The following is a 16,619-nucleotide window of genomic DNA, read 5'->3' as shown; positions in this document are numbered from 1 at the left end:
ATGTGTACAAACGGCAGATAAAGATAAGTCTGATCTACAAAATTAAAAATGAATGAAATAGAATTGACTTTAGCAGAGTCCCATTAAGCGATTTATTTTTCTAATTTCTTAATTGGAAGGAAATTAAGATTAATTTAAATTAATTAAATTACCAAACGAAGCAATCAGTATTTCAAAAGAAAAATATTTAGAACTTTGTGTATCTTGGTGTTGTTTTGATTCTTTAAATATCTTGTGAGCTCCTCAAACTTACCCTGGGACTAAATGATCATGTGCCTCTAGGCTGGGACGCTCTATTTTATTGAAATGGTTACATGATTTAATTTGAATGTCTCTATACAGTAAGCACACTAGACATATACAGTTACCAAAAGGGACACAGTCATCTTCAAATCACCTTCAGCCATCCTGTTTTCTTAGACCTTCCAAACGTGACGGTGTGGATGTTGATCTGATGGTTCAGTCGATCACTAACGATGGTTGCTATCCCCGATCCGAGGTTGAATCTGTGTACAAGTCTTCCGCTTTTTAATCCCAAAACAAGGAAGTCGTCCCCATCATTGCCTACAAAATATGAAGAAAGTTACCCTCCAACACAGTACACTCAAAATACACAGGCAAAATAAAGTGCTCCACTTTCATTAATACATTTACATACTTTGACTAAACACAATGGTTTTCCTAAATGGATAATTTTATCTTAATAGAGCGAGAACTGAAGAACAGCTATTCCATGACCTCCAAACAAAAGAGTCCAGCTGCTGTGGAGTCATAAAGTAGTTTTCTATTGAGGTGGGACGATGTGTAAAGGCTTTGTTGTCTGTGAAGCTCTTTCAGTACAACTTGTGAGTGATGATCTGTTGTCTGTGTGAGACCTATAATGGATTAGCTGAACGTTTGAGTTGTATGATAAGGAGGATGTTGCAGAAAGTTAGCCAATCTATCTCTGATTGATCTATATTCAAGTCAGATGTCTGGAAAGTAATTCCTGGAGTCAAAATGAACACAGTTTCAGTAAACATAAAAGGATGAAGTTGTGGAAGTCTTGAAAATAATTTTTTTTTAGTGGTCTCATTCCACTGTTTGTCCTGGCGATTAGATTTATAGGGTAAGTTAAAAGTTTTTCTAAGAGGGTCTCGGTTCATGAGAGAACTGCAAATAAAAAGATGCTCTGGGCTTTTTTACGTCTCTCAATGCAGCGAAATTCGTCATTGATTTTAAACGTAAGGTTATGACAGATAGTTGCACGAGAAGACGGAGATAGTCTGAGGTCAAGTGTGTCGTTTCTGCTTTCCACCAGGCAGTGAGGATGATATTTATGGTGAGAAATTTAAAGTAGCTGTGGGTCTTAACTGATTTATCTATGAATAAAATATGTCGAATGATTTTTAAAAAGAGTATTTTCAATATGAAGTCCGGCAGAGCTGGAGTAGTTTCTCCAGTGTTGACTATAATGAACAACAGGCCCAGCGGTGCAGTAATAGAGATCATTGCAAACGTTATATTTTCAGGAAAATTTAAACTTTGATGTTGGAAATGATATAAAAGACAGATGAGTTTAATCAAGCCAACCAGATCTTGTTTAATGATATTTAGTAGTAAGTTTGAAAATATAAACCGGGCTTGTTAAAACTTGGATTTTGAGATTTTTAATGGACTTTAATGGCTGTGTGAAAGAAGCACGGCCAAAGCTGTTAATCAGATAGTGGACTGACAAAGGATGATACATTTGTTATATCCAATATTGCTTTCATCTTTCATTCTGTTTAATGGCTCAGGGAAGCAGTTCTACAAAAAAAAAAGCAAACTTATTTAATACTACTCCTTATATAAAATGATCTAGACGGCCATTTGTTGGTGGTTACAGATGCAGATGTGTATTCATAAGATATGAAAAAGGATGGCCTGGCTTTTCAAATACTCTCGTTTAACATTTTGTTAAAATTTCATATGCCAAGTCAATTAATCAACGCAGCTTAGGTCGACTTCAACTTTGGTATGATCTCTCAGAGAATTTAGGGACACAGGCAAACACATTTTTAATGATTGCAGTACCCCTATTCTTCATTGACACAGTTGATTTGTTCTTCCTCAAAATGGCAGCAAGTTTTTGACAAGTGGGGAAATGTTTGGAGACGTATGCATATAAATTTACTTCTAACTGCCTGGTGACAAACGAAGTGCTCAAGCTGCAGACATGAAACCTGCTGCCGAAGGTTCTGGAAGAAGAAGTAAGAAGGGCAGGAGAAGATGATGGTGTTTGATGGCTACGCAGTTTTACTGCTTGGCCTCAAAAATATATTGCACCTTTGAATTTGTAACATTTCAAGAATGCTCTTCAGTTGTTTGAGTCTTTCATCATTCATATTACTCTTATTTTTTGTGCCTCCACCTTGATGGCTCTTAAAAGAAACAAGTGCACAAGACCCATGATCTAGTGTTTCTATTTCATTACCATCATTATTTTTTTTATTATTACTTTAATGAAATATGCTGAGAACAAAGGCATAGCTTCCAAATCTGGCTCCACAGAAAGGAGACCCTGCTGACCCCAAAACAGTGCACATTTACACCTAATAGTCCATCTAATTTAATTAGCTGTTTAATTATTTTAAGAAGCTCGGTTCACGTGTTGATTTTAGCCGAGGAATGCTTCTTTTGAAAGTAAAAAACAACAAGCGTTTAGAAATCAACAAAGTGTTGAACTCATTAATTCCTGAAAATCTCATAAGAAAGAAAAATCCTTAGGGAACGGAGGATCTCAAAGACTTGTGGAACTCCATTAGACAGCCATTATCATACACAGCAGGTGACACTAAATTGCACTAGTGTTTCTTTCAAAATCCTCAAATCAGTTTGGAAACTAAAACCAACAAAGCAAACTTCTCAAATTGTTTTTTCACTGGAGCTCATAGATAATGTAAACTGCTATCCAAGTGTCAGGATTGTGCTCACCTTGTCCTTTACGTCCAGCAAACAGCATAAGGTTGTCTTTGACGGCAGAGGAACTGTCTGCAAGCGTAAACTTCAGCTTGAATTCGTAGAAGAAACTGAGGCTCGGGATGGAGGAATAAGCCACGAAGGAGGTGTAACCAAACTCATCACTTCCACTGAATCTGGGACGAGTGATATTGACGGCTGCAAATCAAACACATTCAGAACACGCTCGAAAGCTCACATTTGTACTGTACATGCTTATGGATTAGCTGCTGCAGGCTCTGCGGTGCATGTGTGTTCATTTTGTTCAAAGTAAGAAGTCTGATTCATCATTCACCTCAGAGCCTACCAAAAGATGGCACTATTGCCACACAATACAGACCAGGAGTTGGTGAAACGTTTCCTCATCCGTTGCTCAAGCATGATGACCTGTTTTCAAATACTACCACCTTTTCTCATCCTATTCTGTTTTCATTAGTAGCTGTTTAGGAAGGATTCTGCCAAGCAAGCTTAGCATCGTACCCTTTGTTCACAAGGGTATTGCAGTAACCCCAACGATATTCAATAACAGTCTCAAGTTTACTTATTCTGAACGCATCGTTGATTCAGTAATGATCCTGCTTGTACTCCATTTCAGCATACCCATCCACTTGATTTTACACAGGGGATTCAATGTGAATTTGCCCATGCTTATTGAAAACTACATGCCGCTACGTGGTTGTTGTTGCAGTGTGGATTCAAACACAAAACTGCTCTTCTTCACTCAAACACCTTGCATATTCTTCTTCAGCCCCAGGAGATGGCTTAGAGGGCTTCAGAGCACCCCTCCGCGACTGCCCTCAGCTCTGTTTGGCTGCTAAATTATTAATAAACCCGCAAATGCTTCTGTTATCATCTCCAGTCTGCTAGAGCTGGTTGTGTTTGTCTATTGCTTCTTGTAGTGTAGTGGCCACCATGTTATAGAGCCAACACCTATTTTTAAACTGTGCTGTTGTTGATTTGATATTAAACATGATGCTTTTCCCCTATAATAACAACTAAACTCTCTTTTTCTTTCCACATCGGCACCCTTAAAATATATATGTTTTAAATGAACTGCTGTGTTTCTATGTGAAATAGTTTATCCCTGTAAATACATAATTTGACCAAAATTTATCATGAAAATGTATTTCCATACTTTGACTGACTTAACATTTGTGCCATTGCTTATGAAAATTGTTCTTTGTGTAAGTGGTGAATATTTCATGATGTTGTATATCTTTAATTAAACAGCTCCTTTTTAATTACTGAGCATCTTATCTTTCGAGACTAAAAGTTCCTTACTGTATAGATCCAATGCACCAAAGTTTCTTTTATTTTGCATATGTTGTTAATTTTGTGTCATCCAAGAGACATAAAACAGAGCTAATTTAAAGAACGCCACATATTTGATATGTTATGAAGGTCCAGAGCCTAGATCTCAGCATTATTAAAGCAGTGTGCAATCACCTTAAATTAGATGAAACAAAAAGGCATCCAACACCCAGAGAAGAGCTCTGATTGGTCTTCACGAAGCCTGGGGGATTATTCCTGAAGACTACTTAAAAAATGACAAGAAAGCTTCTCTAAGAGAGCTCAGGTTGTGTTAGAAGAACAGTGGACATAACTTCCCATTTTCATAGCAAAATATAAAGAAATAAGAGCTGGTTGTTAGAGACCTTTGCACATTACTGTACATCTTATGTTTTCCTGTTACTCATTAATTTCACTAAGCAGTTACTACTACATTAATAGTATATTGGCATACAGTTCCCATTTATAGTTTCCTTAGCTAACTCTTGTACCTACTGTTGAGTGGAACTGGTGGTTATGGAACATATTATTAACAAAGAAGCTTATGGACTGCCTTCACGAAGTGCATCCATCTGTGGATTATAACACCACATCCTGTCGAATAATATTACATAGCATTTCAACTTTGCTGTGTGTTTGTGTAATACTGTGCACAGGAGCTGCAGAGGAAAAACAGAGTGACGTGCAGCTCTGGATCGTGAAATGAATTCAGACATAAAACTGCATGTATACAGTATGCAGCTCAGCTGAAAAAAAAATATTGATAAATAAATGCTGGGCAAACAACACCTTCTCAGTTTCTATAGAATGAAAGGCTTAGAAAAACTTACACCACTGCTAAACTAAATTGCTAATCGACAATAATGTTGCACTTTGTTCAAAGAGTGAAGCTCTTTAAGATTGATTATATGCAAATGCAAAAAAGACATTAAAATAACTCGTGAAGGTTAAACAAAGTTGTTGAACTCTGCAACATGTAAAGTCTTAGAACTTTTTGAATTTATTTGGTCTTATTTGATTCATTAAGACTTGCATGGCAGGTGAAGAATTTATAATTGTCAGCTGATGACTGCTAGAGCTGATGGTAGCACTCAAAAACCATGAGCTCCTCTAAGCAAGTACTGAGATCTGAAAATGAAGCTAATTGATGCCTACAAAGGAGGGAAAGGCTATAAAAAGATATCACGGCGCTTCAAGCTTGCAATATCTACTCTATGAAATGTCATTAAGAAGTGGCAGAGGATGGAAGATGTGGAAGTCAAGACAAGATCTGGAAGAGCAAGAAAACTTTCTGATAAAGCTGTGCAATTTGCTATGCTGAAAGACAAAGCAGATCCATGGGATGGGTTAGCTGATGGCGTGCAGTGTGTTGATAAACAGGGTATGCATGGAACAACCTTACCTGTGTCACCATCCCAAAAAGTATTCAACTAAGGTTTGCTGGAAACTGTCAAAAGCTAAAGTTAAAACCTGGCTCCTAAAACCATATAATACCAATAGTATTGTATGGTTGAAGAAAACTGAACCCAATTTGATAAGACGTCGCACTGGAAATGCACTGCTTTAGGGTTGTGTGGCACCCAAATTTTAAATGGATAGAAAAAAATCATTTCAAGTATTGCATGAAAGCAAAAAAAAGAGAAAAAAACAACAACTTAAAAAAAACCCCCAAAAACCTGACAACAGGATAATGATCCCCCAAAAGGCTGATAATCCAAGCTGAAATAAGAAACACGGACTAAATCTGAAAGGTCCATGACCTGCACATGCCCTGAACATCTGTAGTCAGAGCTGCGTGTGCAAAAAAAAACCCAGGAAGTGTCCGTGAACTAGAAGTGAACTTCCAGAAAGAGTCAAGAAGACGAAAGTAACACTAAAATTTCATGAAATCGTTTTTTCCCCCTTTTTTGGCACAGTTCAAACATAACAAAATATGTCATTTCACCAATTTGACACATAAAATTATAAAGATGAAACAGCATTTAGCTGTATAATTACCAGACAAGACTAGTGTAAGACACACACTATAGCTAAGTGTGGAGTAAAATATATAAATCTGTATCTGTAAGAACATGTGCTATACTGACAGTATCATATACTGAAAATGCGGTACATCATTTTCCATGTTTTATTTCTATCAATTCCAATCATGAATCTTTAACAGGAGGTATTCCAACTTGTGTACAAAGGTACAACATTAATAGTTCTGAGTGAAGGCATCTTCAATACGCATGAATGTTTCATGAACTTGATTCTGGAGGCATTTCAGCTTTGCTTCCTAGTCTTGCCTTTCCTCCATTTCCTGGTTGTTCAGACCACCTGATGGGAACTGAACCAAAGAACTGAAAATATGACATTAAGAAAACAAATACAAACCATATTGTTACTGTTTCATCTGTCCTAATAGACACAATAGAAGGACAAAAATAAATAAAAGACGGCCCTGCTGCCGTGCTATCACGGCTGGTATTTTGCTAAGGGCACCACGTTAGGAAACAAGCTCCAAAGTAGCAAGTAGTCCTGGAAGGCAGGAGACCTTAGGAGTGATCAGTTTGTCTCTGATCTTGTCTGATGTTATCAGGATTAAAATTCAAATGTCAGCCATATACTTAGTGTGAAACTGGAAGGTTAAATTTCTGTGTTTGGCATGTGGGTGCTGAGATTCTGACAGGGGCTGTGGCATGGCTGAGCGACTTATATGCCAAGCACCCTGCTGCCACCACAGCCAGTTTAGTCAAGCAAAACCTTTTGTTTCTGAGAACCATGACCTGTGAAGCCCTCTTCTTTATGGCATTACTTTTTGGAAAACAGTCACATAAAATAATACAGAAACCATCATAGAATAGAAAGATAATTGTATGAAATTAAAAAAAAAATCTATTTAATCTTTTCTAGGTATCTCATTTTTCTAAAACATTTGACTGAAATCAAAAACATTTTTAAACCACGTTAGCTGTCATGGACAGTGAAAGACAAGGATGCAGTTTACTCAGTTTATAGGTTTAGTCATTCATTTTGGGATATGTTAAGTATCATTTGTAAATCCATCATGCTATATTTCAAAATTAAGGATTTAGTGGTATGTCACTGCATGCTCATTGGCTAAAGACTCGTGAATCACAACTTGGTAGCCAGTGATAACTGAATATAATTTGTAGTTTGTGTTGCACATCTGTAGTAAAGAATAACTTAGTTATTGATATGGCACAATGCTACGTGACCTACACTAAGTAACCTTTGTGGATTTAAACACCTCCAACATAACAGCGACCGCCACCAATCAGAGACGTTGCTCTTTCAATTTAGGATTGTGGGTAGAGTTTACATCTTTAATGAATGTAAAAAAGAAAGAATTGGGTGCACAAGTTTGAATTTATGTAGGATTTTCTCTAAAACATACAAGATTAAACTTAAATATATACATACAACACCACTAATATGTGGTTCAATGTTCCTCAGCAAGCTGCATCTTGACCAGAAACATTTGATAGCTTCTGGCACAAGACTGCCTGGATATTTAACCACTCTTCTTGGCAGAATTGGTGGAGTTCATTTAAATAGTTTGGTTTCCTGGCACAGACCTGGCTTTTTAAGGGTTGTCCAGAAATTTTCACTTGTGTGAGGTTAATGTTAGCCTGATTTATCTATTCAAAAAAACAGTTTTGATGTGTGTTTGTGATCATTGTTCTGTTGGAACATCCAACTTTGTCAACTGTCTATTTGTTGATCTGAGGTGAAGTTGAAGAATTTGTGCAATGTCCCAGAACCATAGGCAGCAAAATAGCCCCGGCGCATGATGCTACCACAACCATGCTTGACAGCCGGTACAGTATTCTTAGGTTTGAATGCATCACCTTTACTTCTCCAAACAATCTTTGTCTCATCAGATCATAAAACCTTTGTTCAGAAAGCATGTGGCTTTTCGATTTTGGAGCAGCAGCTTCTTTCTTGCTTTGAGTCAATGGTGATGTAAAACTTAGTTCACTGTGGACAGTGACACTGGTGTTCCAGGAGTTTCCAGTTGATTCCTGAGTTGTTCCTGAACATCCTAATCAAATTTCTCTCATTTTAAGGTGACAATCTGGCTCTTCTTCCAAACATTGGCAAAGCATCAACACATCTGAATAACTTGTACAATTGTTTGAAGTGATGATATTTGAATTTGCATTCCAGAAATGGCTCCAAGAGACCTTCCCAGCTTTTGTAAATCTACAATTCTCCTTAGATCTTCAGTAAGTTCTTGAATTTTCACATTATTTTGAGTATTTGAGTGAGTGCTTTCAAACAAATCTGACTTGTAGTCAATCATGATCACTAACGAGAAGTTAATAAACCTGCCTTGTCAATTTAAAAGACACTGCAGAACCTTCAGCACCTCTTGTTAAAAGATTTAAGTAAACATTTTATATATTTGTGTCGCTATAAGGATTGTTTTGATCGCTGAATCATACAAAGCTACTCTAGTATAGTCTGAGAATAAAAATAGGAAGTTAGAAATTTGCATGATAGTTCTCAATTAAGTGTCAGCAACATTTGCAAATAGTACCAAACACAAAAGTTATTGTAGTAAACTGCTTATAACCCTTACATTTAAAACACTACTAATGCAGAGGAGCAGCCTGACATAAGAAAAAAATATATATGTGAGACAGTGCTGAAACGACAGCTGTTGGGAAATAAGATCTTATAAACTTGAAATAGGCTAAAATATTCAAACAAGTAGCCACAACTTTTGTCCTGATTATCTGACTCCATGGATGGAGGAAGATTTTTTTGCTTTTTCAGCAAAATTTGATTTCATTAATCGTTTTATTTAACAACAGACGCTGATTCTACCAAATGCTCAAGGCTCTAATTCACTACATGTCTGCAGATCACTCTCTTAATGAAGCTGCTACATCTGCCCTGCATTGTTCCGTGTGTAGCTGCTCTGTGAATCACTTACTTTGGTCACACAGCAGACCCTGTCTTCCATAGGGACACAGACAAACGGCCTCTAATGGTGACTTCGGGATGCATGTGGCTCCGTGACTGCAGGGGTTGCGCTCACAGGAGGTGAGCTGGCACAGCCGTCCGGTGTATAATGGGGGGCACTCGCAGAACCAATCCTCAGCATCACTAAATGTACAGACAAGCACGTACAACATATAAGAAGTGGAGTGAAGCTGAAACTACGCACACTGAAATGCATAATTTCAAAAGAGCATGCAATCCATGAGATGTCGGCTATACACTTAGTGACAGTGGTGGAGAAAAATATAAATCCCAAAGGTTTGGATGTGTGAATCATAGAAGTAGCTGCAGGAAGCCAGCATCATTAGCGTACAACATCACATGTACGCTAACCAAAAACAAAACAAAACAGAATTTTTTGGCATGTCAAAAAACCTAAAACCAGATTTTTCTGTCTAATTTCCACCATTAAATTGTGTACTTTCTCTCTTGGCAAGAAGCAGAGGGTGACCTAGCATGCAAAGTGATATCCAGACAGGGACTTTATAGGATGCTCGAAGATGTGCACAACTGAAAGGTATAAAATCAGACAGAGGAAGCATTGGTGGGGTTTCAAATCTATAAATTAATAATGTGTTTTGAGCAGTGCTGCAGAATATATTTTGCTCCTTGAGAAAATGGCTTCTAGAAATGAAATATTTACGTTCTGTCATCAAAGTTGAGAACTGTTTGATATGACTATATTGAAACACAAAGGGATCATGCTTGAACTGATGGTTATTAGCAGGCTGCTTGATTCCAAGCTAGTTTAAGGTATCGTGATGCACAGCTGTCCAGTGTCACTGACAACTGTGAAAAATGGTTTTAAAGCAATACTGAAAGATGGAAAAATGTCATGTAGTGAACAGAACAGGCGGTGTTATTTTTTATAGGCTTTGACAACCTGCAAGAGGAAGAATTAAATATTAAATGCTACTGCACCTCCTGCTGCAGCTGTTTTGATTCAATGCTTTGAATCCTGCTAATTTGTCCCTTGCATCGTCACTTAGTGTCAGTGTTTAAATGTTGGTGGCAGACAAATTGTGTGGGTTTTCCTTCAGAAGCGCCAGATTTCTCCCACAGAAAATCTGAGACTAAATTACACGTAAGTGAGACTATATGTGGACATGTTTGTCGTGATGCTTTCGCAGGGAAAGACACCGATTCAACAATCCAGACCTCTGCACAGGAAAAGTGAGGACAGAAAAAGGATAATTGGACAGTTGAACAATAGGGGCGGAGCCAGGGGCCACACCACAGGTGGCTATGCATATACTCGTAGAACTGTTAACTACTATTTTTTTGAGCTGGACTTATAAAAATGTTTTTTTTTTAAAATAATTATTGAAATATTCATTATTAAATGTACTTCTACATGTCAATCATATCTGCACAAATGATAAATATTGGCCTACAGCTATTTGATGCATATATTAAACATATTTTTCTTTGAAAGAATGTATGATTTACCACATAGCAAATATACTATTAAATATAATAATATTACAATTGCTTCATTTACTGCCAAAATATATTTTAACCTTTTTTCCAAACATGGGTTTTGCGGCTTAGCCGAGAATACATTTAATATTTAACTTTCTCTTTTCTCATAAAACACAGACCACAAAACAATTAGCTGCCATCTGTAGGCAAGCAGCGATTCTCCATCACTGAACGCGGCTTACAATTAACAGAAGGATCAGTTGCGCGCGAAATTCTGCCCGACCTAAGTTTACCTTCATTATCGATCAATTTTGATCCTCAAAAGCAGTAAAGGAAAAAAGACTTAACCTACCAAACTCCATGTAAATGGAGGGAAGATACATCATTAAGCTTGAATGGTTAAATGACTTGTGCAAAAACAGGTTGCAGATATTTCTGTCTCCAAAAAAGTAAAGTGTAGATAGAGCAGCAACACTCGAGTTTTAATTGGCCTAATCAAAAACTTGATGTGTGGGGTGACAAAAGGTTATTCTAATTTGCCACAGGCAATCACCCTGATTACTAAATTGTAGTAATGTTTGCAGATAAATTTGAATATGTTAATCACAAATGCATAACGCCATATCTCCAGCCAATCGAATCCTTACCGCTGCAGCACACACGCTGGATAAATAATTAAAGAAGACATACATTTTTAATCTAATGAGTACCAGATAAAATGATGAATAATTGACCGGTTAGCTTATGATATTCCTGTCAGCTAGAACAATAAGATGTGCAGCCACATGTATTTCTCAGATTTCAGTAAGTTATTTACAGAGGGCTTGTTTTTAAGTGCTTGTTTGTATGCAAATACACTTCTACAGTAAGGCTGAAGTCCTCAGCTCTCTGGATGAAAGCATTTATAGATTAAAAGACCATTTGCTTTCCAGAATGTAAAGAGCCAGTTGGATGGACGTATACTACACATGCTCTGTTTGTTGGTGGGTGGGAAAATTATCTGAAAGCGTCTGTTCCCTCACTCAATTAATCTGTAACTTGAATTCCATTATACGCCAAGTGATGAAGTGGAATTTACACACGGCTTTGACCTGACATTCTCAGACTTCTGAGCGAGCGGGAGGCTGTTCGATATTTTTCTGACCTCTTCCAGGCAACCTTGCAAACTTTTCCTTGCCGGTGGAGAAGGGTGATGTTTGTTAAGTCTCCATCACAGAGCCTTTTGAAACATACTGCCATAGAAATGCATACAAAGATGAGACTTGAAATAAATCCATATAGAAAGGCAGTATAAAGCATGAAGGAACTTTTCTCAAGGGATCAGACAATATTTGTATGGTCCAACCTAGAACACATTGCACTCTGCAGAAAACTGTGCTTTTCAGTAACACTTTTGGAAGTATGTTCACATTCAAACTTCTCACTTTTGAAATATGCCAGCATATCTATTCAAGTCTTATTTTATACTGCAAAACTCTTTAGCCTTAGAATTTTTGTGGAACATTGTCCTCTAATAAAACCGAACGCACTGCCGTGATGTCTCATGAATTAGCTATTCTTGACATCGCTGCATTTTTGCAAACTTACCAACTCCTTAACCAGCAAGAAATTTCCAATGTTTAATAAAAACACAGAAAAGGAGTGTGGAGAGTGCACCTCATACGAGAGGAGCTACACTGCACAAAGACTGTGTTTGCATTTAGACCCATGCTGCACTGATAAAGCGGGAGGCCCAGAATGACACAGTTTATGGACAAATCGAATGCAAACCCATATTTCAAATGATAAGTGAATAAAAGTCACATCAACCCCGGGCCCGTTACACTGACAAACAGCCAGTCTGATCAGCAGTAACACCGAGGTTTATATTTACCATTCGTGTCAGAGATGCTGTGATTTAAACAAACTGTGTGTAGTAAGAGCTGAGAGTGATAAACTTGTGTATTATCTTTGTCCACGGCACACAGTGGACCGATAACGGACAAAAACTTGAGCGTTTTGTTGCTGCTCTGTGACACTGCAACAGGAAACAAGAACTCACTGAACATACAGTGTTTAGGAGAACACTAAAGAAAGAAAAAGCGAACGTTTTATTTGAAGTATTACTCACAGAAAAATATCTGAAACAAGCAAAAAATGATAATTAATGATAATCTGGAGCACACACGCATGCATAAATGTGCATGAAAGAAATAATAATTAAAAAAAATCTATGCTGCTGTACAGATTTCACAGTGTTTTCTGTCTTGAAGCTTAACCTCAGACAATAATTGCATTTAAGTTGACGGTAGAGTAACTGTATGCAGCGTAGTTTTCACACAGTTTTTATTTGCTCCTCATGTCTGATATGAACATTTACTTTGCACTAAAAGGACGTTTGTGTAAAGAGCTGCATGGCACCGGCTGGATATATTTCCCATGATAAAATGTTAGTTACACAGCAACGTTCAGTACAGTACCTCTGGGATTCTTTTCATTACAAAATATTTCAAACATGTCATCTTTTCATACACTAAATACATACCCAATATATTTGTGTTTCCACAGTGTTTTGTAAGCTGACTTCTAATTATCTTTGGCCAAGGGATTTTGAACATAAAATACACTTAGGGAAACATTATTACATACACCTTGGTAGTAATGGGTTGGAGTTCCCTTTCCTGTGCACCTCAATTTCTTATAGCATGGATTCAATAAGGTGCTGGAAACATTCCTCATAAGTTTTGGTCCATATAGACGCGACAGCATCACAAAGTTGCTTTAGATTTGTTGGTTGAACATCCTTTATAAAAATTTCCTGTTCTATCACATCCCAAAAGTGCAGACGCAGCACAACAGCTTCTGCAGCAGAAGACCACATCCAGTGTGGTGGTCTTAATGGTTATGCGAGTTACTGTTGCCTTCCTATCAGCCTGTTATCAGCCATCCCAGTAGATGTGAAATACTCAGACCAGTCCGTCTGCCACTAAAAACCATGACACATTCAAAGTCACCTAAAGTCAAAGTCACTTCATCATTATGATGCTCGATTTCAACTTCAGCAGGTTGTCTTGACAATATAAACATGTCATGTCATGTGATTGGCTGATTAGATGCTTGCGTTTATGAGCAGTTAAACAGGTGGACCTAACAAAGTGTCTGATGATGGCATTGATCAAAAGCCTTTTGGACATTTACAGTGTAAATGTCCTAACTTTGTTTAATCTTGCAGGGATTTTGAAGAACCAGCAGAAAAATAGGCCTATCTATATATGAAAGGTGAAATAACAACATTTCTAGCCTGTAACAACCGAAAAGTAACCAACACATTTTGTCATCATTATTATTTTGCAAGGACATGAGCATGTTGGTAAAGCTACCTTCTTTCTAAGAGAGTTTGAGGAAAACACTTTTTAGGAGATGAAACATGTTGCACTTATCCTGCTGAGTTGTTGGAAAGTTTTCAAGAGATAACATTAACCCAAAGTGAAGCGAGTCCTCATCATGTAAAACTCACATTTGTGTGTCCTGTGCCTATCTGTCACACACTCACACTGTCAGGCTCTTAAAGCGATACAATCAATTTCTCTCTTTTTGAGCTCATCATCCATGACAGCTGTAATTCTTGGCTGTTCTACAGGAGACATTATTTTCTCCATGGCAGCAACACATTGAGGAAGCATTCACAAAGTCACATAATCATTCCTGCCGACTGACTCTGCTGAGAAATCTGGTATAAACAAACTTCAAAACATTACAATTTTGAATTCCGGCTAACCAGAAACACTGTGGCTAAGAGGTAGTCGTCAAAAACAATACTTGATGTCAAGAATCTTCAGTTGTTTCATTATGAAACATAACACAACTACCAATCCTAATTTAAAAAAAAAAAATATTGCCGTACATTATTTTATTTCTGCCAACAAAGCCTACCGAAACCTTTTTCACTGAGCTGTTTTTTCCTCTCACACACGAAAGACCAGCGTCACTGAACTGGTGTTTTCAGGGTAGTTAAATGCAATGAACATGACCGCTGCAGATTACTATAAGTCAATAGTAAATCAATATTTTAGTCAATATTTAGGCCAATCGAGCATCAAATCTGTCCACAACTCATGTTAGCGCTCAGCAAATGCAGGATTTATTGCTGCTTGAGTGACAGCGCACAGCTGTTTCAGGAAATCTGTTAGCCTTTAAGAAGAATTAACCTACATTTAAAATGTGGCTCCTTTTAAAAGATTTACATCTTCAGCAGGAAGCATTAGATGGGGGTGTTAAAAAAGTACTGAGAGACTGATTAACACATTAGCGTTTTAGTCTTAATTAATGAATTTAGTAAGAGCAATAGAGAGATACAGATGTCATGTTAAAATCTCTATTGTATTTCATTACACTTTATTTAGAGTCAAAATAATGATAAAAAAAAAAACAGATCTCACGGGAAATTTAAATGCTGAATGCCATTTTCCTTTCATATTGAGTTGTGTGCAACTTGCTTCCATTTACCTATTATCATTATTTGTTACTTATAATATGTCAAGGTTATACAGGAACTTATTTTAAACATGTTTACTAGTGCAAACAAACCAACATAAAAATTAAGTTAACAAAAAAATCTTCACAGAATTGTTTTGAACGCACTCGTCCTCCAAAATTCAAAGACGCAAATGCAATAAAGTCTGTAATGAGCGAGCTTTCTTTGGAAATATCCTTCTGAGACCACAACTGTGCTCAGAATACTTCTTATGTTGAAGTGGAATAATTGTTTCTTGGACCTTGAGTTATTTTATAGATACTTTGAAACAAGCATAGCTGGAGGTCTGATTAAGGTAAAATTAGTTGCACTTTCTTTGTGAAGAACACTTGCCAGAAGTGAACTTATGAGGAGGACTGAGTGCTACCAAAACACGGCCACCACAGAATCAGCAAAGCGCCATCTCTACTTCAACCAATTAGCACATATTCTCCTCTGAGTGTGAATACAATGTGCTCTGTTCATTTTATCCTTATCCTATCCTTGTAGACCATCAGCTCGTTTCCTTTTACTTCCCTGAGAAGATCACACAATCTCACTCCATGATGAATACACTAAAGCAGCTGCAATCAATAAGTTTCCATTAACAATAAATCAGAAATGCTTTTATTAGAAATGTGTTCGTCAGAGTTACAGGCTCACAGAGAATCATTTTCTAACTCAGCAGTTACCTTCAGAATTTCAGTATGTTTCATCTAATTCAGCTTTGGTTTTATAGCTCAAGTTTTAGGTTTTGGGGTCATTTTCATCCTTGTTAGAGCTCTCATCAACTGTACTTTACCGGTTTGATAGATGGACTTAAAGAAGTAGCTTGACATGTTGGATAATAAGCTTAAAGGGCTGAGAAAAAAATTCTTTGCCCCCTAACTTGATTATTATTATTTTTTTCCTGTCATGCTATCTGCCCCACTTACTTGTTTGAGATCATTGTGGAAATTTTAAATTAGACAAAGACAGAGGGATACAATCCTGTGTTATGGTTAAAAAAGCAGTATAAAAGCTGTTATTTTATAAAGAAAATTATTTGCCGTATTACTTTCCAAAGTCCTTGAAATCAAATTTTGCTTATGCGACAAACAAGGCCTAGATATAAGCACAAAAAGACAAAATAGGACCTCGCTGGGGAGAGTAAACATCGGTTCCTAATGCTCGCAGCCTAACCACAGACACCCTCAGGCGCTGCCAACTGCTCACTCAAAAGGTTCAGCGCACGCACAGAGAGAGGCATACTGGGATGCCATCAGCATCAGCACCCCAGCAGGACACTCACAGTCAGGGAGAAGAGTATCCAGGGACAAGACACTTATTTAAAAAACTATCTAATCATCATGATGCCTTTTGACTTATTATCTAACTGTATGAAATCAGGTCTGCGCATTTACCTCCAATTAAACAATAAATG

At 37.3% G+C, this 16,619-nt stretch overlaps 1 protein-coding gene across 4 annotated transcripts in view; it reads right to left on the bottom strand.

Annotated features, from left to right (window-relative positions):
- eys (eyes shut homolog) overlaps positions 1–16,619 on the bottom strand; it is a 183,194-nt gene that overhangs the window by 8,158 nt on the left and 158,417 nt on the right. For all 4 annotated transcript variants that reach the window (XM_082557788.1, XM_082557789.1, XM_082557790.1 and 1 more), the window contains 3 exons: positions 9,215–9,387; positions 2,956–3,138; positions 398–564 (listed from right to left, as the gene is read on the bottom strand). In XM_082557788.1, the coding sequence (XP_082413914.1) occupies positions 398–564; positions 2,956–3,138; positions 9,215–9,387 (523 nt within the window). The remainder of the gene's footprint in view (positions 1–397; positions 565–2,955; positions 3,139–9,214; positions 9,388–16,619) is intronic.

This window comes from Aulonocara stuartgranti (genome assembly GCF_965226115.1).
Source record: "Aulonocara stuartgranti genome assembly, chromosome: 13".
In the NCBI taxonomy this organism is placed as follows: domain Eukaryota; kingdom Metazoa; phylum Chordata; class Actinopteri; order Cichliformes; family Cichlidae; genus Aulonocara; species Aulonocara stuartgranti.
The sequence above is the reverse complement of the archived record's forward strand: the minus strand, read 5'-3'. Positions and strand labels throughout refer to the sequence as shown.